A 24,697-nucleotide genomic window follows, 5' to 3' on the forward strand; every position below is an offset into this window, starting at 1 on the left:
TAGCCAACAAGACTTCCAGCTGCAAATTCCTCTCAAGACATGCTCAGATTGTCTGACAGAAATGCACTTTGAAATGAGTGTATGGTCTGCCTTTGGACACAGGACACTCATGTTACCACTGTCCAAAATGGGAGTCCTGTCAGCAAGTCCCAGTCAGAAACCATCATCTGGACACACAGATACCATATTCTTTAACCTTTACATTCCCCTCCCTTGCCATGCTGACAAACACAATCCAGAATTAAATCCAGGACATTGACTTTTTCTTTCAAGACAAACAGCAATACAAGTTCTAGGAAAAAGAACCTGCCTGACCGTTACACAACAGAGGGAGCACACTTACATGTGTGTGAAGTAAGGGGAGTTTGCACGTTCTTGATTAAGAAGCAGTCTATTTTCACTGTCCTAGTTGGAAAACCTTTCCTCTGCTTTGTACTTTTTACCTTTATGTGTTTTTATTTTGAGAGCAACAAGCTGAAGAGATGTCATCCATGCCAGCAAGGGAATAAAAATTCAAAGTTCCAAGAATAAGAGAAATTACAACATGCAAATGAAAATACTAAGCAATAACTGCAGATTACATGTATCATGTACAGACAATTGCTCATCAAGAGCACACAGCTCCCAAACTCTCATCAAAATAACAATTTCTGAATAATCCTGTGGAAGAAAACTTCTTTGGAAAACCTAAGTTGCATAAACTGAATCATCACTCACATACATCAATATGAACACCAACAGGCACAGTCTGCAAAGACTTAGACAGCTTTAATTTCATAATCTCTTCTTACATACATATATATTAAGGCATGATCCAAAACCTTCAAACATTAATGACAGAATCTTTACTACTGTCAACGTTATCACTGCCTTGGGACAGTCTGTCTTAGCAAGAATGAAATGTGCAACACGTCTTCCTTGAAAAGAATCAAGGTAAAAAACAGAACTTGACAAAATTTCTTTAAAGCAGTCTAACTAGACACAAAACCTCGAGGCTGCTATCTCCACATATCAGGAAGTGGGCTAGCCCGAAACTAACTGCATACAATAGATATAAAACTTGCATTAAAATGGCACTCAATGTTTATACAAAAGAACACCTTAAATCATACAACTGTGATTTTTCTTTCATAAAACAAACATTATTTCAGCATGATATAAGCAGAAAAGAAACAATGACCTGCCATTCATTGATTGCTGAGGGTGCTATACAGATCCTGAGTAGGTGGCATATAAGCTTGGTATTTTGGGGGGCTTTGGCATTACCTACTACTTTTGAACTGAAGATATACGCAGTATTATCGTTTAAAATATAATTGCTTTAGAAGAAACAGGTCACTACATATTTACTTATGGAGAAAAAAAGATGCTTTGCAGCAAGTACATGAAAACAGCAGCTTTTTAAAGAAAAGCTCCATTTTTTAAGAAATGTTCCATTTAGTCATTTCCACCACACAACTTGAGTAGGATTTTCCGGTAGTCTCCTGAAGTATCACCCTGAAAAAGAAACCCAGAAAAAAAGAAGTTGAAGAACAACCAAAAGAGAGAAAGTCACAGCTGAAAAACTAAGAACTTTCCTTCCAGGGACATTTTTGGCTTTACTTTTACAGAAATAAGCAGCAGAGTTTACACACACCTGTGGACATGCACACCCCATATTTACTGAAGGAGAGTTTTGACCAAGCTCAGTCCATTAAATAGACATGGCCAGTTCTGCTTCTGAATGCTAAATTGTAATGCCAGATCAAAAGAGGAACAGGCTTTTCCACCAATGTCTCACTCCTTTTTACTCATATATTGGTGGTTGCAGGGCATGCAACTACTGTAGAAGCAGCATTTGGCACATGCTAACCTCCAGAATGTCTACAGGATTCTTTCCAAACACCAAGTTACAGCCCCTCAGTGGCAACAGCAGGAGGAATAAACAGAGGCTTAACAGGTTTGGTAAATGAGGTAAATAAAAGTGACACCACTCACTTTCCTCCAGCTCTTATTACCCTACCATTGGCCAGGCATCCTCTTGGGTGTTCCTACAGCTCTTAATAGCAGTAGGAGGGTGGATCAACTGCTAAAGTATCTGAAGTTTAGTCTATCTGCAAAATCTTGTACTTTCAAGAGAAAGAGGAGGCAATCCTTTAGAAGATTTTTAGAAGCTTTATATTCTTCCAACACACAAATGAATTAGAGCACCACTGTTACTCAACTGGAGGACTGAGTGGTTCCCACAAGATCATATAAGGAGAGTGGGATAGAGGGGTCTCAGAAACCCCTCTGGACCAATTTACCTTGCCTTCTTTGCCTGTTAGCTTCCTCCTCATCTCTAGTTCATCTAGCCCCCATGCAAACCCAAGTACCCTCAATCCTCTGGCCTTCAGCCTCCATAATGCAGCAATCCAACAGAGCCAGCTACACCCAGTGCAGGTAGCAGCTGCTGAGCACAAGGAGCAGTGCTTTGGCAGCACGAGGGGTGCCATGCAAGGAAGGGAAGGTCTCCAAGTCTTACAGTGATATCTGAGTAGAGAGATCTGCCATACATCCTCTTGTACTCTGCACGAATGTCCAGCAGGTCAACCTCGCTGCGCGACACCATGATCCGGATCAGCGTCCTGTCCTTCGTTCCCGCTCCCTGAAACAAACAAAGCAGCACTTCAATGGATAGAAAAGTGTATGATACATTACTAGTAAAAATATAAAATGCCTGTTTACTAGCAAGCCCCACTAACTTAACAAGCTTTAACAGAATTTGGCCTATCATGCTTTAATAAATTAAATTTAGCGGTAGGACACTAATTTCTCCACACAAGAACAGCTGGAAAAAAAGAGGGGGATTGAGAAAGGTACAGGGGGGATCAGGAAAATTATTTATTACTTATTTATTTCTTATTATTATTACTTATTTATTTCTGCTAGAATTCCCTACTTTAAAAGTATCAATTTCAGTGAGTTTTAAGCATATTTGTGTTTCACCAAGTGAAGATCTTTGTTCTATGTACGGTTGGATTCATTGCTCTGTTAAGTTGGATCAAATTAGCCAGATTTTTCCAGCCTTTCATAATAACGACTGCATCCTGTTAGTCATCTGCCCACTGAAAAATGTAATCCCTTCAGCTGCACAGTTCCCTCCCAAGAGCTGTACAAGCATTTAAAAAGCCCCACACTAAGTTTATGTAACTTGTCACAGACACCTACCTTCATTGCTTTATATAATCTCTCTGCAAAAAAGGCTGGTGTGTTCTTGAGACACTTAACTGCAAAAAGGAACAGAAATTACAGAAATCAAGCATTCCTCCTCAATCAGAACTCAGTAATTTTTTGAGTTTACCCAACATAGTCACATGCTCGAATTTTTACATAAACATACACTTGACACAGTGCAGCTTCCCCTCCTTCCATTAGTCACTGAAATTATTTTTAGTCCAAACAGTAGCTGCAATACAGCTAAAGAACCTACACTGCATGGCTCAAAGCAAACATTTCTGTCACTAGAAAGCATCTAGTGTGAACCAGCCTAATGAACCTTTGAATTCTAATGACCAGATTCTTGTTTATGCAGGGAAAAGAGGGGATGAGGAGGAGGCAGAAGACTTGAAGGAACACACAGGTAGTGGTGCTCCTGGATTCTTAATTCTAAGTTTTTAGGCCACACATCTGCAAGGTGTGACAAATTCAACTCCTGCCCTAGTACAAATTAGGAAACCACTTATGACAGCAGAGAATCTTAGGTGGTTTCTTCTCCTCAATGGTGAGTCATCACAGCCCTTATTTTAAAGTTTTATTTTAGCTACAAAGTTCATCAAGACTCCTGAAAAAATTTTAACATGCTCATTTTAGTAATGACTAGATCTTATATTTAATTAGCACGGTTCATTAGAAATGTGAAAGACCAAAATTTAAGTCAAATTACTGTAATGTTAATCAGGATAATGAAAGAATCCTCCATCACTGATCAGAATTAAAATCTATCTATTGATGCAAGTAAACTGCAATTGCTTACAAGTAAACAATCATGCAAACTGTGGCAAACTACAGAGGAAACAGATCACACTAGACATTTAATAGCACACTAAGGTATCAAAATCAATCACACAGAGTCAACACAGAACTAAAGGTGTAAACCTAGATATGTTTTTCATAGCAATACACATTCTGTAGAGGAAGAAGTGCTTTTCTCAGTAGGAAAATGTAGATGAGAGATAGCAGTTCACCACACAACTGTCAATGATACGTAGAATAATATTTAAAAACGAATGACAAAATGAAATGCATGTTTCTGTATTGCTGTATTTAGCTAACACAACACACTTGCATTCCAAGATGTTTAAAGATGTTGTAAGTTACCAGTTGTACAATCCAGAAAGCTTTAAAGAAAGCAAAATTAAATATTTTCAATTAGAAGCCTTTTTTCCTGCAAATAAGATCCACAGAATAAATGATGTTAATATCATTTACTAAATAGATATATGTGTATATACATATAAATAAAAACCTCACAGAATATTTAATAAAGGGAGTTATTCAGTGAATATTAATTACAAGCTTTGCTCAAAAGGCTATTGATTGTTTGCCAGCTACAGTCTCACTTTTGAATCTGGATCCACATGGAGACCTGTCGAGTCACTATGAAGCTCCATGAAGTCAAATGGCTTCTAAACTCTGAGCAGTTTCTTCAGTTTCTTTACCAAGGCAATCTTTTTCTACAACTGAGAAATCTGGTTTCCCTAAGCTTGGTTTTCTAACAATAGTTTCTGAGGTGACAAAGTTTGAATCCAGGAAAAGTTTGGCAAATGAATCAGACAAAATGAGCTAGATCCAACACTGTGGCCAAGTAGAATAAGAACAGTAGTTACATAGTTCAGACATGCACAGGACAGGAGTGAAAAAAATGAGGGCTTTAAAATTGATTTTCATTTTGTCAAGATTTTGTTACAAACTTCAGTGAAAAAAATCTGTTGTGGTTGAACCAAATATTCTCTCCTATCTCATTTCCAAGTGATGAAAACTTCATTTTTCCTGTTTTGGTAGGAGTTTTTGGGTTTTGTGTATGTGGTTGTTCAAAGAGGTCTTTTTTGTTACATCTCTACCATATTCAAAAGCAAAGAACAACACTTTAGAAACACGAGCTCTACATACTGCAGTGTATTTAGAGTAATAAACAGAAAAAGAAATTGAGATGTAAAGACAAAAGACAGTAAAGTGGTTCACAGTTATATCTATAATAAAGCATTTTAAATATAACTATTGCACAGCAACTTGAGGCCTTGTCCCAACCTCATGGAAACAAATGACTACTTCTGAAGAGACAACACAACGCCTGAGGTAAGAGTTTTCACTCCTCAGAAGTACTGGGGGCAATTAAAAACAAAGATTTAATAAAATTATAGCCACATGAAATGTGAACAAAATAACTCCTTTGCAACAAAATTTAAGTTTACTTTCTACTAAATAGAGGTAGAGGTATCTAATTAGAGAGTTAATGCCTGTATTTTGCTGGATTTCCAAAATTGTCCCAAATACTCCATTCTCACTTGCTCAGCAGTTGGTACAAGTTCACTTCTTTAAACAGTGCCAATTATAGTTAATAATTCTCTCCCCATTTTAACATGTGAAATTTAAATGCCCCACTTCACTAACCACAAACAACTTCACAGAACGCTCAACATAAAAAGCAGAAAACTGGAATTATTACTGCTAAGATCATGATTAGCTGAAGCCACAGGCACCAGCTGAGCCAGCTGAAGCAGGAATGAACTCTGTAAGGTGGCCCATACCTACTGCCAGCATGCCCTTCTCCAGGTCTCCAGACATTTCCCGACATATGCTGCTTTCAATGTCCCGGTTACACATCCTCTGGTACTCGCTGAACACTGTGAATGGAACAGAGAGATTTCAGCTCCACAGCAAGAGGTGGGATTGGAATGGGCTGGATGGCTTCACTGCAATGGCACTTCTCAGCTGGACACTACAGTGTACTCACTGTACTAGTCTGGACACCTCACAGATTATTAATGTGTTATCAACCATTTACATGTTATCATGCTCCTTCTAGCCTGTCTTTTCATTAAAGAGCTAAACCAAGAAAGCACTGTAAGAGAAAGAGTGGCAATGTTTTTAGGAAAGCTTTGGGTCTCAATAAAGTTAAGAAGAAAATATTCAGGTTCTCATACACACCCTTTGCCTCCACAGGAGTACCTCACGTGTTAACACCGCAATGTAAAAGTTCTGTGCAGTTACTAAAGTATTTCCACCACAATGGACTAACGTAGCACCTTAAGTTAGCAAGTAAAAAGGGAATGATTGCAAGTGTCTTGCACACACAAGTATGCAAGACTGAAACAATTCTTGTTTTTCAATTCTTTAATCAGAGGATCATTTGAATAGGTATGACCTCTACCTGCTCTGATATTTAAGAAAGGTGACTCTTCCTTTTCCTCAGCAGAATTCACTCTGCTTTTCACTGGTATCTCCTTTGGCTCATTTGACAGGTGGAGGAAATTGAGGCACAGAGAGCAGTGCTGTACATTTTTATCCTTACACACAACAGAATCAAGTTACTGTTTAGGTAGGACATCATTACCTGCTTGAAGGTGGGCCCTGCTTCTTGCACACAGAATGGCATTGAACTTGGATTCATCAGTTCCTAGTCGGTTCTCTCCAGCCGCATACAACTCCTGAACACAGAGAAGGGAATTCACACTTCATTACTCACAACCAGTGAGGCTGAACAGCTAAGCTACAAATTTGCTTCCTTGCAGCTTCTCCTCCTTTTATACTTATTTCTTAGCCTGTGTACTACTGCAAAACAGGAGCAAGCAATAAATAGCAACTGGTTCTAACCTTCCTACAACAGGCTATGTTTGCACAGCATATTATAGGAATTCCTAGCTTGCTGATGCATAAGTGCTCAAACACAAGCTCCAGATTACTAAAGGAGGGGACATTGTTCAAAAAGTACCTGAAAATTGTTCTTTCTAAAAGTCCTTACACCTAGATTTTCTTCTACAATTCTAGGTGTGTTCTAGGATGTTCTTGTGTTTTGGCTAAGGCACACTATGTAGAAAGCTAATGACATTACTATTTAAATGACACTCGTAAGGCTAAAACAATCCAGGGTTTTTTTCCATTTGCTATGTAGTGAAATTGAACATACAGAAAAAGAAATGGGGCAAGCATTACTAAATCCAAGTGCCTTACTTGCTGCAAAACTCCAGACTGCCTTAAACAACACACAAAGGCCAATGTAGGTGTTACATAGTTTAAAATTTAATCCACACGCATATCACCTCAAATTTCTTTGGACAATTTCCTTAGTAAGGACCACAATCCAAGACTTGAAAAAGCCAAAGACCTGACAGAATGAGAGGTAAAATATCCTACAGACTGTACTCCCAAGAGCTTCAACTCTGTATTGCACCTACATGGCTCTAATGCTCTGTCAGCATTTTTCATATCACTTTTCGTATCTCTTCCATCCACTCAAACATAAGGACTGCATCAGAAGTCATCAAAAGGTATCCAAAACTAACAGTAAGCAGCACCCACAGAGTCAAACTGCAGCATATTGACTTGACTATAGTTAGAAATGATGAAGCATTTCTACTGACCTGTACATCTCTTTGGACAACAGACATGTCAACATTTGTACTTTCATCTCTGTTTCCCTGAAAGAATTAGAAGTGTTACTGATGGGCTTTGATGGACTGTTTTTTTTTTTTTAAATTAAAAAAAAAAAAACCAAAAACCAACCAAAACCAAACCAAAAAAAAATCCACATCACCTTCAAACACAAGATAAACGAATTCCAAAATCCCAGCAAGCAAGTACCTGAGCAAGTGAAATTAAAAGCCTCTGAAAGTGTCCAGATGTGTCACTTTTTATTGCTTCCTCCAGAGTTTTCTTATATTCTGGAAAAGAAATAGTCATGAATCCTCATACAAGCCTGCTCATTTCCTAAATTCATACAATCTGTCAGTGCTTAAGTAAGAGAAGGAAGAAAATTTTGATGCAAAAGCTCTAACCTGCTTTATATACCCTGCCGAGCTCCTGAATATGCTCATTACTGCGGGAAGCCAAGATTTCAATGAGACAATTTTCATCTGTGCCAACACCCTAAAATAAGCAAAGGAGAAACACTTCAGATTATTGATTTCTACAACCTAGTATAAAAGAAATGTAATAAAATTATATAGGAAAAAATTCAGAATACAACCTTGTATAGGAAGTCAAAGCTAATAATCCCAAGTAAGTCCAAATTTTAAATGGCAACCAAATATTTTATCAGCTCAACTATTTACTCTATCTTACAAACTTTTATCTCCTACACAAACCTTTATAGCTTCCTTGATTTCATACGCATCAAACATGACAGGTGTCTTCATCATTGCCAAGACTGTCTTCTCAAAGTTACCTGATAGCTCAGACTTGAGATCCTTGATCAAATCCTAATGAGAAGGAGAAACAAAGAAAACACCTGTGAAGACCTAACTTGATAAGAGGGAGCAGCAAAAATACACATTTTACTAATAATTCTTTATGGATAAGCACCAGCAATTTATGTTCAAAGTAAAGCTATTCCACTAATACTAAAACCAGAATAAGGGAATGTGTACCATGAGGTCATTAAGGTCCAATTAAATAGACTACACTGACCAAAGAGTACCCATTTAGCAGAGAAACTGCTTTACATATTTCATCTGCAACACTGCATGAAGAAGTCAAGTGTGGGTTAAAAGCAGAACTCTGAACTGTCTATACCTTAAGAACCATCTCCCCCTAATGCACCTTCCAATCTTTTTTTCTCACCACTAAGTCTTCTGACTTCCACTGAAGGGATGCAGGCTCTTATTTCTTCTTCCTTGTATTCCCAGAATGTACTTACCTTCCCATAAGCTGTTTTGAAGGACAGGATTATCTGCTGCCTTTGCTTGTTTGAACGACTCCCAAGACAGTCGATGATTGCCTGCTCGTCGGTTCCTGGACACACACAGACACCACAGAATGAGCACCATCACCTCATGCCAGGATTCAGCTTTCTGTCTCTATTTCATCCCATTCTAAACCCAGCAGAAGGACATGAATGCCTTGAATTCATCTCCAGTATCTACTCTTGTGTACAACCACAGAACTTCGAGCTCTACTCCCAATCACAAATATGATAAGAATACAAAGAAAACCTAAACCAATCTCATGATGTTGTTTATGCGTACATGAACTTCCAGTAATACTTCTGATAATCAAGGACAATCACATGGGAACTATCCCACTCAGTACACACATAGCAATAGGAAAACATCAGTGCTGATAGGAGATGCAATTCTGCTTTTAACTGAAATGTAAATCCTCAGACTGCTCACCAAATCCTTTCATGGCCTTCCTTAAGACTTCTGCATCCTTCAGAGGGTCAAAACCTGGTGCATCAGTGATTGTACCTCGGTTTTTGTGCTAAAATGAGATCAATAGTGTTAAACAGCAGTAGTGTTAAATAGTGAAATACTGTAGCTTACTACTTAGGAAAGATGATCACTGTTACCGGTTTTATTTTTTGTGAAAAAAGTAATAGGGGACACTCAAACCAACCCTGTCTTAAGCAATTTGTTAATTTCTAGACACAGATTAGAAGAAAATGCAAGATCAGAGTTTGCTGACATTACATCTGCTTTCCAATTAATTAAAGTTTGACGATACTGTATATATGACTGGCAATACTTGCTAAAGTTAGGAAAGGCAAGATTATTTAATTTGAATTCATGTCAAATCTTTTTTCCTGGATACAATGGCAAAACATAATTTGTTTCAAGACATATGAGCCTATACTGCTTGCATTTGAAAAGATCCATCCCTCTCTTCACTCAAACTTCTCCTCATTACTTTATTTTCAATTTTATGACTGGTTTACACTAACACACACAAAGAAAAGGCAGAGGAACATACACACAGTCACACCTCAAAAGAAAAGCAGTGAATGCTCTTACCATTCCAGGAGTAACTGCAGGCCCTGTAGATCCTGAGTAAGAGGGCATAGATGGGTTCACACCTGGACCTGGAGGGTAATTTGGCATGGGCTGCTGCCCTGGGTGAGTTGCTGGCAGTCCTGGATAGCCCATAGGCTGCTGACCAGGTGGTGGTGTGGGCTGGCCCGCGTATCCCGGGTAAGGCGGCATTCCCGATGGTGGATTCCCTCCTGGGGGAGCATACCCTCCATACGGCTGCTGGCCTGGTGGGGGCTGCCCAAAGCCACCTGAGGGAACTGGTGGGTAACCCCCAGGTGTGGAGGGATACATGCTTTGTGGTACGTTTGCCCCTCCAAAGGTCCCTGCCAGGTTGGATGCCTGCAATAAAGGAATAAAGCAAGGAACAGGAAGTGAGTACAAACAGTTGCGTTTCAGTAACATGCTGAATACAATCTCCCTCCCCACCGACACAGACAGACAGCTCTTTATCTGCAAAAGACAGCAAGCAGGATGGAAAAATCTGCCTAAAACTTTACACCAAATAATCGCCTCTTTGCCCATGGCTGCTTTGTGTGATCACAATGGTAAACCTGGGCCCAAGGACTTTAAGCAACTTTGGTTATTTTATGATGTGTTAGTAGTTTACAACTAGCAGGAGTTCCTGGACTACATTTGGAAAGACTTGTGCAGAAGCTGAAATGAAGATATTTCACTCCAAATCAAAATCTTACCACTGAAACCCCTGTTCTAGAGAGAAACCAGAAGTGACATTTGATCACTGCAGCACTGTCAGAAACTAGATGCTGTGGATATTGCCTCCTGCACCCCAGATAGTTTGTTGCTCAATTTGCCTGCTGACTGCCAAATCACTTCATCACTGCCTCAGAAAGGCATCTATAATGCAAATATCTTCCTACAAACTACATTCGTTATGCAGCATAACAGATTTCTGAAGACTAAAGTTGTCAGAAGTGTCACTCACTTTTGCTCTATGAAAAAAAATCAAATTGGAAACGTTTACATTTTCTTTAGTCAATGTAAAAGGTTTTTACTTCCATCTGTTAAACATCAGTGTTTATAAGAGACTGTTGATCCCATACTCTTTTCAAGGACGAATCATTGATACCTCTAATTATACAGCCTTTCTCCTTATTCTGACTGGTCAAAATCCAGGTAACAGGCAAAATCCACACTGTGTTTGTCTGTGTGAATATATTAACAGTCGATACTCTGTGTTAATAGTTCCCTATTCCTCTGCACAGGAAAGGCCAAGTTATACTAGTTGTATGTCCACAACTTTTGAAGTTAGACTGTTAACAACATTTAACCAGCGCTCTGTTTTCCTAAAATAAGAAATAGCTTGCAGTAACCCTTTTCTTCAATAGGCAATATTGAATGCTCAACACCTAAACAGATTAGACATAAAGGCACAGAATTCAAGTGATGAATCTCTCAGTGACAATGCCAGAAACACAACTTTGTCCTTAGGAACATCAAAATGAAACACATTAAATGAAAGCAAACTCACCATTCCAGCCATGTGGCTGGGATTGAACTGGTTGGCATAGCCAGCCACATTTTCCAGACCAATTGGAGGTGGATTTGAAGGTGGATAGGCAGCACCACCCCAAGGATTGCTACCTGAAATCAAACACAGATGTGCTGAAACGAGAAACTACACCTTTTTAAAGTTCTTACTACTTAAATTTCTAATGAAATGTATTTTTAACGCTACCAGGAAAATCAATGGAGGAGATGCAGGGTAGCAGTGCAATTATTATAAAAAGAGAAGACTCACTGGGTATTTCTAATCATGTTACTTATCACTGAATCTGTAAATTCTCACTTAAAACAACTCTAAACCTATTTGAAGGTTAGCACTCAAGGCTATTAACACCGTATTTTGACTTGAGAGCACCTAAAGTACAAATTTTTCCAGGTATTCCAATAGGATGATATTATTAATTCCACTTTGTTCATCTGAGAGGTGTCCACAAAGCACAACAGTACATTTACAGACACCAAAGTCACAAAACTTGTCTGCACACAGCAGTATGGTCTAACTTATGACAGAACACTCTGCTGAGAAACAGGCTTTATCCTCCTAGCTAGCTGGGCTTCCAACTGTACATTGCTTCCCCTTCCTGAGCTGGCCTGCCCATCTCCACACTTCACCACACCTGCAAGCCTCCAGCCCTTTCTTTCTACCTTTCAACAATACTAACAACTGTGAAGTTCAGCTTGACTATCAAGCAGGGGTTTAGTATTTCATCAGCTTTATGTTGTTGTAAGTGCTAGCCCTCTCCCTTCTGTATGCAATCACCTGCCTAAGAATAGTGAATTAAGGGTAATTTCCTGTTTCTTTGGGGGATATGGTTTTAAGCTGTATGAATGATTTCTCCCCATACTCATTTGTCCCCACCGCCCACCTTGATGACTCAGTGTTGATAGGACACTGATCCTTGTCATTTATTGGATTTGATCAAGTTAAGACCATCTCTCTGTGCTTTATTTGAGAATGAAACTAGACCTTACTGTATGAGCACATGGCAGAACACTCATATTAGACAAATCAGAATCTCCAGTCCAGATAAAACAGGACTTAACAAGAAAATATAAAAAGCTTTAGTGAATCAAGGAAACCCTCTGCAGTCCTGTTATTCATCCATGCCACATCTCCACTCCAGACAGGACAACCATTTATTTCATCTGAAAATTTAATATTTACTTCATCTGAACAACTTACCTGGGGCAGCTGGTGGATATCCACCCGCTGGGGGATAGCCTGGGTAACTCATGGCAAAGACCTGGAAAGGTGTGATACGGTTATTTTCTGTAATGCTTTGCTCATTACATCACATTACAACACTAAGAGGCAACATCCATGCAGAAGCCAGTTGCCAAAATTTAGGCATAACCTGCACACTTTGTCCCAGCTTTTCCCCTAGAAGCCTCTTCCCATTTCCTGACTAATAAACAGACAGCTAAGCAGTTGCAGAGTCGCTCCTCACGATTTTTTTCTTATTTGTTGCAGTTGCTACTTACTGCTTGCTTTGCCTATTATATTGTTAAGGATGAATTACTTGAACATTCTTCTTTTACTGTGCTATTACAATCTCCAAGTGTTTCCAGCCTATACAGAACTGTCTTATCAATGAAGAGTAGAAAATCATCTGATAAAGAAGCTACATCTTCAAGTGAGTAACTATAGGAAGTTGCTAGAAGGCACCTAAATGCAAACGCCTGCAGAAGTGCAAGGTCAGAGTAAGAAGCAGAAGGGATACACCTTCATGCTTACAGCACTGCCATAAAATATGAAGAGTTTACTGATAGGATAAGATCACTAGAACAAATTGGGTCTCTGAAAATGGATATTGCCTCTGTCAGCACAGAAGTGCACAAAGTCATTAGCTGTCCAAAATAGAAGCAGAGGTCAAAAAGGAAGAACAGCTAAATGAAGGACAAAATTAAAACTGGCTTCCAGAATACAAGGGCCTTATTTTAAACAGAATAACTACCAGGAATAATGGTAAAACTATGAAGAAAATATCCATAATGAGGGTTAATTTTTTGATGATTATTTTTAATGACAATCCACAGTCTATTTTTAGAATTGCTGCGTAAATTACCCTTTCCCCCCCACACCTCTTTCCCCTAAAGCACTACCTTTAGACGCCGAACTACATCTGGCACGTTTTGCTGTGTTTTGGGTTTCAGCTGTGGAATTTTGTTTTGGATTTGGCTTGAGTTGGCAGGGGCTCTGTTCTTGTGAAATTGTTTTCATTTTGCATGATCAAATTAACTTCCCTTTCTGGTTTGCATGGCTCTTTTGCATAGCAACACAAAAAAGGAGAAACACCTTTTTTGTGGTTTATTCTTTTAATAAGGAAATACAATTAGGAAATCTGCGATTTACTTAAAAAGCTGTTTGGACTTCATGCTGCACATACTCATTTATATTTAAAGAGAGAGAAATGAACTAACAAAAACTGCAATGAACAGAGCGCAGCAAAAGTTATAACCCTACCTTACTTCTGCTCCAGAATTCAAGAGAATCAATAAATAAGCGAATGCAGCTTCTCCTCATTAGAAAAGCAATGCCTGCTGCTACCCATGCAAAAACTGAGCCCAAACTCAAGAGCCCGAGAAACAAAAAAGCAAAACATGTGTTCTCCCTCTGCTGCTGGAAAAAAACAGCAGCAGAGCAGGCAGCTTCCTCCCTTCCCTCCTGGCACTCGGCCACACAATTGCCAGAGGGAGGTGCCGGCCCCCGGCCCACGCTGTCACCTCCGGGCAGGTACCCGAGCATGGAAGTGCAGAGAGGCCAGCAGGAAAAAAATATAACATTAAAGAAACTCGACAGAAGGCAGCCTGGCACACTTCAGAGCCTCTCTAATTCAGAAATGGGCTTTACGTAATAAAGCACGGAAAAATAAAATAGGAACAATTACTGTCACTCAAAAACCAAGTAAAGAACCCCTGCAATCTAGATTCTTAGCATGTATAATCTCAATGTGTACGTTTTTACACACAAGTTATTACAACACTGAAATCAGTGTTATTGCTTCAGGTACAACCATAATTATATTTTTAGTTATTTTTTAGCTTTACATGTAAATACAATAAAGACAGGGTACTCAAAAAATTGTAAGATGCCTTTTCGATAAAGCTTTAGGTACAAATTTAAGACAAATTTGTACCTAAATTTAAGGCAAAAATGGTGAGAAGCAATGGGATAGGTTTTGTTTTTCTTAGCAAGGTTGTTTGCTTGCTTTTAATCCCATATAGAACATTAATTTCAGATTGGAAAAAAAACCCAGGATTAAAAGAGCCTTTTGGCAATGAAAGCTGAGGTTGAGAAAAAACAGCCAACTTCAGCGATCTGAAGAAAATGTTAGTTTCTATATAAAAACGTTCCACTTGCTTCTTTTGAACCCTGTATTTATCCAGGGCTTTTCCAAGGGGAAATTTTCCCAGACTGGTTTGATTCCAGGCAAACTAGATCTGCAAACACACTGACTTCTCATGTTTAGAAACTTCCCATTTTTTCCACAGTTCATTTGAGTCTCGGTTGCCCTGTACTCTAACTTTAGAAATATTAACATAGAAAGTTACCTTTCTTTCAACTCAGCCTCCATTTCACCTTCTAATCTCATCTTTCACACTTTCTCCTGCTACATCCACAATATCTTACTAAAATTGCTTCGATGAGCAGCATTTGCCTGCTGATAACAAAGGGGTGACACAGTGAGGGAACAGAAGATATGGAAACCCACCCTGCTGTACAAATATTGTGCGGGAGGACACAGGAACAGCAAAGTCTCCGTTTGCTCAGTCATAAAAAATGTAGTGCATAAGACAAGGGAAAAATCCAACCAACCAAACCACACACACGGAAAGAGGGAGCGCCTTGGAGAAAATAAAGAACAACTACTGTCAAGGTCCTCTCCCCATTCCCACTATTCAATCTCAGAGCTCCATCTCAGAACTTTAAATAAAGACTTGAGGTTTTACTCCCACAGTGAACATTGCTATCATGCCTCACACTGCAAGCTATAAACAGTTCAGGCTCTTGAGCATCTTCCTGCTGCTGTGCAAAGCTAAGAGGGAACAGACCTGTTCATAAAAGATTAAACCTGTGACAGACTTTCAACAGGAATCTTGAAAATATGCTTCTGTATGATACAGCACAGAAGGAAAGGACTGCAACTCAAGAAATTTATAACAAAACCACAAATTTCATAATGATGGCAGAAATAAAGAAGAAAACCTCAAGGGTGCCAGAAAACTTCTGTTTCAAGGTGCAATAGCAGAAAGCTGAGCCACTGCATTCACACCCATTCCTGGAATTTATTAGTGGCTGCTGTTCAGCCTCCAGCTATGCCATGGTACAATAATTTGAGGACAAAACCGGATGAAAAACCATAGCCTTTATTTGTTCAAAATGATTTCTTTAATTATGCCCATTTCACAGGGAACACCGACTAAAGTTAAACTGTTGGCCTTGACTCCTCCACAAGGTTAATTACCAGGATATAGTAGACAAAGCAGCCTGAAGCTATAAATTACAGTACCTGCTCCAAGACTGATCCCTGATTGTGAAAGCAGCAGAACAGAATTTATCATCTTACAATATGCTGTCGTTTTTCATCAGATATGAGCTGAGGCATCCACCACTGTGCTTTTCCAAGACAAGGACAAACCACAGTCAGCACTGAACCAGGTAAGTGCTGTTTTACCAGCCTGAGCAAGATTTATCTTTGACTCATGCAATGCAGCGTACAAGTTGTTCTCTCCTGTATCGGTTGTAATATTTTTCATCCTGACAGATAAAAAGTCCTGCAATTTTGGTTTTTTTTCATTAAGTCTTCTGTGTATGTGTGTGACTCCTATCTAGCCTTCCTTTCACTATGAAAAAAACTAATTTAGTAGAATGAGTTTATCTTCCAACAGGGCTGAGCTCATGCCACCCAAAACTCGGGAAACCTCTTTTACACAGATCTTATCCCTCATTGTTCACCTTTACAAACCTTTACTGGCCCTCATCCAACAATGTATATTTAAAGAGTACTAACATATCATCCACTCCCTACAAAAAAAAGCTTCCTTAACAAAAACCCAAACTAACTCGCAACTCTGAATAGATGGTGGGACAGAAACAAACTTAAATATGAGGTTTTCTTAAAAACTATTCATTTTAATTCCTTGCTAATATTATGACTCAGGAGCTCTGCCAGTTTTGATGATTCTTATAATTCAGTATCATAATATTTTTTATTATAGAAAATAATCTAGAACTGTTGGGGCAAGGGGAGGGGGAGAGCATCAGAAAGGAAGCACTTGCAAGCTTTAGTCAAAATAAAATAGAACTCAAAAGAGATGCCATGCCCAACAAGAAAAGCTGAATGGGAAGACACACCCATAAGCCACGACTGAGCTGTAAAAATATTAAGAACTTTTTTTTTAAATACTAAGAACTTTTCCAGTGACAGAAGTCCTACATACACACTCAGGGCTTCAAAATCCAAAGAACTCAGTTGAGCTGCATGGACCTTCAAGATCTAAGTGCAGAAAAACCTGACCTAATTCCAAGAGGTCAGTTCATTCTGGATCCCTACTCTGCCCCAATGCAAGTGCTTCCTTTTGTACCACACTTCTTATCGAAGAAGTATTCCAAATCTATAAAACACACAGTCAAAACACTTATGACAATACAGATAGACACCCTCCAAACAACAAAACAAGCAAGAAAAAAACCCCACAAATTAAGGTCATGAGATGTTTGAAGAAGTAATGGAATGAGGTTGTTATATTTCAAACTCATGACTTGTCACAGAAAATCACTTGCTGCAAAAAAAAAATACTATAAATAGTCTGAACTATGTTCTCAACTGACTAATGCCTCTGGGATTTATATTCCTCTATTTTAAGTTCCACCAGGAAAGAATAACTTTTTACACCATTAGTGTAAGTCAGAATATGTAAATACCAATTACTCCGTGAAGTAAAGCAATAATGTTGTATTCAGTAACTATTCTAAAATAGTTACTAAACAATACCTGATTGTTCATTTAACACCAGCAGTTTTTAATTAGCTGCTGTGCCAAGCCTGAAGCAGAGCCAGGGAGTGGCCCCACTGCAAAGGCAGAGGAACAACAGGAACAGAAGGACAAGGAAGTGTTTCCATCAGCTCTGCAGCTGTTGGTGCTGCAGAGGAGGCCGGACTGACACCGAGCTGTGCAAGTGACAATTCCCAAAGCTGGGCACACTGGCAGGAGCTGCATGGGATCAGCTAAATTCCTCATGGACATACCTTACACCGCAACAAAACCCCTCTGTTGACAGCCTTGGGACTCCCCAGAAGAACAAGAAGTACAAAAACATCAACTTTTCCTTAACAGTGATGACTTTCACACTTTGTGGACAGGAAAGGTTTACACACTCAGCTGTCCAGCAACACTGGGATGGGTTACTACCCTCAGTGAGCAAATGGACAAACCTTCATTCATTCCAGGCTATAAGGAATTGCTCATCTTCAGCTGATTAATTCTTTCCAGGAACAGAATGACTCAAGAACCAACTCAGAGTAGTAAAACAGAGAGGCAGGTATTTCAAAGCAACCATAAACAAGGAATATGAAAAGAAAGCAGGACTGTAGCCTTCAAATCTAGTCTGCACTTGAGATCGGCAAGCTTTAGTCCTTAAAAAGTATTTCCCCCTCTAAATCCTAACATTTGTAAGATGGATTTATTCTCCTAGCTAATAGAAAACCAAGTGTTTTTAAAACACTGCCACGCATAGCTGACAACCAGTTATTTTGACTAGAGATAAGTACACTGTTTACTGAACAGTGCAAATTCCCAAGCCTAAAGTTGTTATCTCTAGCAACAATAAAAGGGATATTCACCCTGTCTGCTTCAGGCAACTTAAGCACCTAATTCAGAGCAATTCACTAAGCCAAAGTTCAAAATCAGACATGCTTTTCTAGCCAAGCCAGAGGTCTTTGTGGTGCAGGAATTAATTACAGCAAGTATCACTTCACATACATGTTGACTATATGGCTGTAGTGAGGTTTAGCACAAACAAGAGGCCTTCAGAACCATTAAAACTCATCTGGATCTTTAATATGGGGCTGATGTATTTTTATAGAAGCTAAGATCCAAAAGCCTGAATTGGAAGCCCACCTTTCCTCCTGCTGAACACTTTCCCAATGCCCTCAAAAAACCCCTCACCACCCACACTTTGCAGTAAAAGAAAAAAAAAAAAAAACCACAAAAAACAAAACAATCAAAACAAGAATTCTAAAAGACTTTTAACCTTCTCTTACCAAGTAAGACAGCATATTCTCTCTCAATCAGACAGCAAATAAGGGGGAAAAAGGAGGCAACATCTGGGGAAGAACCTGTTTCTCTTTTTTTGGAGATCTTGGACATGAACATTGCTACTGATCAGACCACAGTGACACTGCACTGAACAGGGAACAGGTTGTGGGGCTGTGTTTGTTTTATTCAGTTGCCACAATCTAACAACTGGCACCAGTCCACACTCAGCATCTGTGACAGCTGAACAGTACAGATACAACTGCACACACACAAACAAAAAACGAGCTGCCAAGCAAGAATCACACAAGAACATGATCAAATTGTCTCTTAGAAAGACACCACTGAGTCCCAGCTCTGACCCATAACTGATTCCTCGTTTATCCCATTCAGGATCTAAAGATCCTCTATCGAGTGCTGATAAAATCTGGAAGAAACACAGAGCAACAATAGAAGCACTATTGTAAATACCTATTGTTGTTAGGTTTGCTTATCTACTTTACATTCTTCCTTGCTTAGGGAACTGCCTGAAGGAAATTCAGCGTTTGTATAAACCACACCCACTTTCAAATGAACTGCCAAAAGTAAAGGGAAAGCTCAAGTTTCAAATAGGTGAAAGTGCTGCTCGCTGAGGGATAAACATGCAGCCTTTTCCCTTCCTTTCTTTTAAAAAGTCTTTTGCCACCTTCAAGAGAAGCTCAAAACAAAATGCACTGCATACAGCTGACAAGTCCCCGCCCTTATTCCAACAGTTTACATAAAACACTTTAAAAATATATCCAGTAAGAAACATGGTTTAAGGTAGTAAACCTAAATGTATGAAATAAACAAGAGAAATTAGATTGGTGCCATTACCCAGTTGAATATTTAATATAACAGAAGCCTCCAACAGCAATTTGAAGCTGACAGAGAAGTTCCCACAAATGATTCTATAGAGGCTTGGCTAAAAATAAATTAAACTTTCAGTTTGTTCAAGAGCCCTACTATTTCTGTAGTCACAATTAAACCATCTGCTGTTTTCAATTACATTGCTGCTTTAACTAGAGCATTTTTTTTTTTTTTACTATACCTACATTGCTATCACAGAACTAGAATTAGGTCTGCTCTATCTTGGCTCTGATTAATGCAGTGCTATTGAACAGATCCCATGGAAGCTCCACCTTCCAAAACTCCCTAGAGGTCTAGGAAAGAGCATCTCCTGTAATGTTCACATCAGACAGACTTCTTGGCTTCATTTTTTTACAGCAGATCAGGTTATGTATTTTAAGTTGTTATCTAACACTATGTCTTTACAATTCTGACTAGGTAAATACCCCCACGAAATACCTCCACCCTACTGCTGATTTTGTTGTATCTTTTAGTGACTTTTGAGATTTCACGGAGTTTTCAGCCTAACAATTCAAAACTTCTGGGGACTACAAATAATAAGCTAAAGAAGTGACAAATCATATGAATGAATATGATGGCTCCTCCAGAAATTTTAAGTACAGACATTTTGGCCTCTGACCTTATACTAAGGTCAGGCCAAGAGAAAGGAACACAAATATCATAAATATTGTTGACATAAAGTAATTAGGCCCTCAGCAGAAATGCACTGGGGACAGGGCTACAGGCAAACGTAAGCAATGCTCAGTTTTAATTATCTGCTGCATCATTGGGAGGAGAGTGGTCCACATGACTCCCAGAGCAACTCAAAATACACGAAATTACAGAAACAGCCAAGCTATGGGGAAAGCGTTCATACACTCAGGCTTTACAGCAACCACACACTGGTTTTGTGTTGCTTCTGACGTTTCCAGGAGTGTTGCGGTAAAGCCCTGACTGACTTCACAGAAAACAGCTGATTGCCGGGGGAGGTATCGGGGAACGAACCTCCCACCTCCCGGAGCAGCTGGTGCATAACCCTCATAATGAGCTCCTTCATCAAAACACACGGCACCAGCACTTCTCCTCTCTCTCGCCAGTTTGTTTTCTCTGCACACCTTTTATCCCAGCTTCCCTTCTAGGCTGAGACCTTTCCATGCCCCTGCCACGCCCTCCACAACGTTATCTCTCCACAGTTCCTCACTAACAGGAAGAAGCTTCCAGGAACTACTATATTAAAATATATATATATATACGCCACAGAAGTACTCCCTTACCGCCCAGAAACAGAATGGGGACAAGGAGGAACTGCTTTTCTGAATATGGAGATGTTTGTGCTGTTTTCTGTCACATATATAGCTACAGCCTAGCTAGGGTTTGAAGCGTTTTGGTTTTAAGACAGCTAAAGAAACTTGAAGATACTTAAGTGTCTTAAAGACATTTGAAGTACGTATGGTATAAGAAAAGGTAAAGTATACTACGAGCAGTTTATAAAAAGGGGCCTCCGGGGAATAATAAAAAAAGGAGCACTGCTAATGGCCAGCCTACCATCTTAGGCTGCTTTCTCCTGACAACTCCACACGTCAGAATCACAAACTCAAGACAAACTACGGACACAGGAAAGGACCGAAACTGCAACTACAACAGCAAAACACGTCCTCTGAAACCACATTTCCCCAGGAAACAGGAGTCGCTCCCTCCCAGCCGCGGACCTCCTGCAGGCCCTGACCCTCCCCTCCGACAGCCCTTGAGCCGCTGCCGCCGTCACCCCGCGGGCCTCCCGGCCCCGTCCCCGGCTCCTGTCCCCTGTCCCCGGCCCCGGCCCCTCGTCCCCGTCCCGGGATCGCCCCTACCGCGGGTCCTCTCGAGCCGCCGCCGCCGCCGCCCGTCCCAGGTGCTCGCTGGCGCTGCAGGGCGGGACCGGGGAGCGGCAGGAGGAGGAGGAGCCGCTGCCAAACCCGGCTCACTCCGCCCGCCCGGCACGCCGCGGCCTCGGGGCGAGGGAGGGCCGGGCTCGGGCGGTGCAAAACCGGCGGGGCACGGGGAACCCCTGGGGACAGTCGGCAGAGCCCTGAGGGACAGTAGGCAGTGCCCTGAGGGGACAGCAGGCAATGCTCCTGAGGGACAGGCGGCAGTGCCCCTGAGGGGACAACAGGCAATGCCCTGAGGAGGCAGGCGGCAGAGCCCTGAGGGACAGGCGGCAGTGCCCTGAGGGGACAGGCGGCAGTGCCCTGAGGGGGCAGGCGGCAGAGCCCTGAGGGGACAACAGGCAATGCCCTGAGGAGGCAGGCGGCAGTGCCCCTGAGGGACAGGCGGCAGTGCCCCTGAGGGACAGGCGGCAGTGCCCTGAGGGGACTGAGGGGACAGGCGGCAGTGCCCCTGAGGGGACAGGCGGCAGTGCCCTGAGGGAACAGGCGGCAGTGCCCCTGAGGGGACAGGCGGCAGTGCCCCTGAGGGGACTGAGGGGACAGGCGGCAGTGCCCTGAGGGAACAGGCGGCAGTGCCCCTGAGGGGACTGAGGGGACAGGCGGCAATGCCCCTGAGGGGACAGGCGGCAGTGCCCTGAGGGGACAGGCGGCAGTGCCCTGAGGGGACTGAGGGGACAGGCGGCAGTGCCCTGAGGGGACAGGCGGCAGTGCCCTGAGGGGACTGAGGGGACAGGCGGCAGTGCCCTGAGGGGACTGAGGGGACAGGCGGCAGTGCCCCTGAGGGAACAGGCGGCAGCGGCCTCAGGAACAGCCGGCAGCGGGTGGAAACCGCACAACCGGTTTGAGCAAGAGACAGCTTCAGCGAGAGGCCCATTTTATAAAAAAACAAAACACGCAGTGACAAAGGTGACTCCACCCACGGTGCGTGGGCGGCCTGGGTATTCCCCAAGAGGCAGCGTGGGCTGAGGGAGACACGGGCACGGCACAGCCACATCCAGGGAGCAAAGGTTCAAGTCAAGGTTGTGTTTACAACCTTCTGTTCAGCACAACATCGGATTTAAACCCAAAACCACCCCTGACTCTTCTCACCAGGAAATTTCAAAAAACATGGTTTGCAGACAGGGTAGTACACACACACACATACGCACACACAAACCCCGCCCCCATTTTGTATATAACATACTTTTCCTTAAATAAAATTCCCCCCCCCAAAAAACCACAAAAAACCAAAAAAAACCCCCCCAAAAAACCCAAACAAACAAACAACAACAAAAAAAAAAAAAAAAAAAAAAAAAAATCAAGAGGAAGATTGTTCATGTCCACCTTTTCTAGTACAAGCAGTAATAGCTGAAGGCTTCAATAAACATCTTTTTTTTCCCCTACATGCATTCTTTAAAGATGAGTGAAATTGCTCACATGGAAGCGTTTAGAGAGACAAACCAAAATAATAAAAAGGAAAAATAAAAAGGGCTAGCATTTTCCAATTAAATTTCTTTTGCCAAGACACTAATCAAAATGGCAAACACAGCATTATCTAACTGAATCACAGCATTATACAACTTGGGTGGGGAATGAACTTGACTTTGCAGCTGGGAATTACGCGAACAGGGTCCAGAACCTCCTTTCCAACAGTTGCTTCTCTAATATGTGTGCTTTGTAACAGGCAATTTCATTTAGAATGAGACTAATTTGGATAAATGTGTTCACGCTTCTTAAAGCATCCTGTTCATCCACCAACAGCTTTCACTGGAGGAGGGCCGGGGCTTTTTCTCCTCCATACAACTTTCACATACCACAACAGCCAATCATTGAAATACAACAGCCATGATTGAACTAAAGAAGAAATTGTCATTTTTTCCCTTCTCCCTCATCAAAATTTTTAATTGGCACCGCAAAGGCCAAGGCTGCACTCATGGGAAACAGCTACATTTAAAGTAGTCTAAAGCAAGTGAATAGGTATATTTGAATATAAGAACAGCTGTGGTGGTTTAACCCCACTCAGCAGCCAAGCCCCACACAGCCTCTCTTACTCCCTGGCCTGCAAGGTCAGAGAGAGAATGAGAAAGATAAAAGCCAGAAAACTTGTGGATTGAGATAAAGACAGGCTGATAGGAAAAGCAAAAGCCATGCACACAGCAAAAAAATACAAGGAATTAATTCTCCACTTCCCATGGGCAGGCAGGTGTTCAGTCATCTCCAGGAGGACAAGACTCCATCACACATAACAGTTACTTGGAAAGATAAATGCCATCACTCCAAATGTCCCCCCTGCTTTCGTATACTGAGCACAATGTCATAAGGTCTGGAATATCCCCTGGGGTCAGTTGAGGTCAGCTGTGTCTCTGCCCAACTTTTTGTGCACCTCCAGTCTCCTCACTGGTGGGGTGAGAAGCAGAAAGGCCTCGGTTCTGTGCAAGCCCTGCTCAGCAATAACAAATACATTTCTGTATTATCACCACTGTCTTTCAGCACAAATCCCACTAGCCACTGTGAAGAAGATAAAGAAGCCACTGTCTTTCCCCACTAGCCACTGTGAAGAAGATAAACTGTGTTTCAGTCAAAACCAGCACGTTAGCTTATTGTGGTTTAGCACAAATTGTAAATTTATACCCAGATTATCTTCAGCTTCACTGATAAAGACGTTTCTCATTAATAAGATAAGCTAAACATCAAGACAGGTTCTGATGCAGAGTGTAGCCTGATGTCCACTATGCAGGCAGATGGAGAAATGAAAATGTGCCCAGAGTCGCTCAGGTGGAAAGAAGGCCAGGGATCTTTGTCCTCTGAGTCTGCTGGTGTCGCTTCTCTTGGGAGTTAAACTCCTCTTACCTGTGTCAGCCAAAAGGGGCCACATTAGCTCTGACACAAGAGTTCTGTTAACCAGAGACTGAAACAGGTTAGGAGCCATTCAGAGGAGCTGCTACCCCCATCAGATGAGGACACAGCAACTTCTACAAAGCATTATTTCTTCTTCCAGCAGGATTTGAAAAAAACCTGAAGTCATATTTCTATAACTTTAGTACTGCTATTTTTTCATGTAGAAAAGCCCTTTGAGTATCAATGCCTAGGCTGGAAGGAGTGTATGAGGAAGCTTGTACTGCTGAAATCAGCCTGGTATTCATTCCAGACCAGCTTGTGC

At 41.1% G+C, this 24,697-nt stretch overlaps 1 protein-coding gene across 5 annotated transcripts in view; it reads right to left on the minus strand.

The window, feature by feature from the left end:
- Positions 1-749: 749 nt before the first annotated feature.
- ANXA11 (annexin A11) overlaps positions 750-24,697 on the minus strand; it is a 190,227-nt gene continuing 166,279 nt past the window's right edge. The window contains exons 1-16 of one of the 5 annotated variants that reach the window (XM_083866436.1): positions 21,484-21,524; positions 15,063-15,172; positions 12,694-12,754; positions 11,476-11,588; positions 9,969-10,325; positions 9,351-9,438; positions 8,876-8,970; positions 8,325-8,438; positions 8,016-8,106; positions 7,822-7,901; positions 7,602-7,658; positions 6,575-6,668; positions 5,769-5,864; positions 3,190-3,248; positions 2,504-2,626; positions 750-1,497 (exon numbers count right to left, since the gene is read on the minus strand). In XM_083866436.1, coding sequence (XP_083722562.1) covers positions 1,438-1,497; positions 2,504-2,626; positions 3,190-3,248; positions 5,769-5,864; positions 6,575-6,668; positions 7,602-7,658; positions 7,822-7,901; positions 8,016-8,106; positions 8,325-8,438; positions 8,876-8,970; positions 9,351-9,438; positions 9,969-10,325; positions 11,476-11,588; positions 12,694-12,745 — 1,479 coding nt within the window. In that variant the 5' untranslated portion in view covers positions 12,746-12,754; positions 15,063-15,172; positions 21,484-21,524 and the 3' untranslated portion in view covers positions 750-1,437. Of the gene's footprint in view, positions 1,498-2,503; positions 2,627-3,189; positions 3,249-5,768; positions 5,865-6,574; positions 6,669-7,601; positions 7,659-7,821; positions 7,902-8,015; positions 8,107-8,324; positions 8,439-8,875; positions 8,971-9,350; positions 9,439-9,968; positions 10,326-11,475; positions 11,589-12,693; positions 12,755-15,062; positions 15,173-20,748; positions 20,770-21,483; positions 21,551-24,697 lie in introns of those variants that run through there. The other 4 variants (XM_083866437.1, XM_083866435.1, XM_083866434.1 and 1 more) reach the window with 4 other exon arrangements.

The sequence above is a fragment of the Zosterops lateralis genome (assembly GCF_965231275.1).
Source record: "Zosterops lateralis genome assembly, chromosome: 8".
Lineage (NCBI taxonomy): Eukaryota > Metazoa > Chordata > Aves > Passeriformes > Zosteropidae > Zosterops > Zosterops lateralis.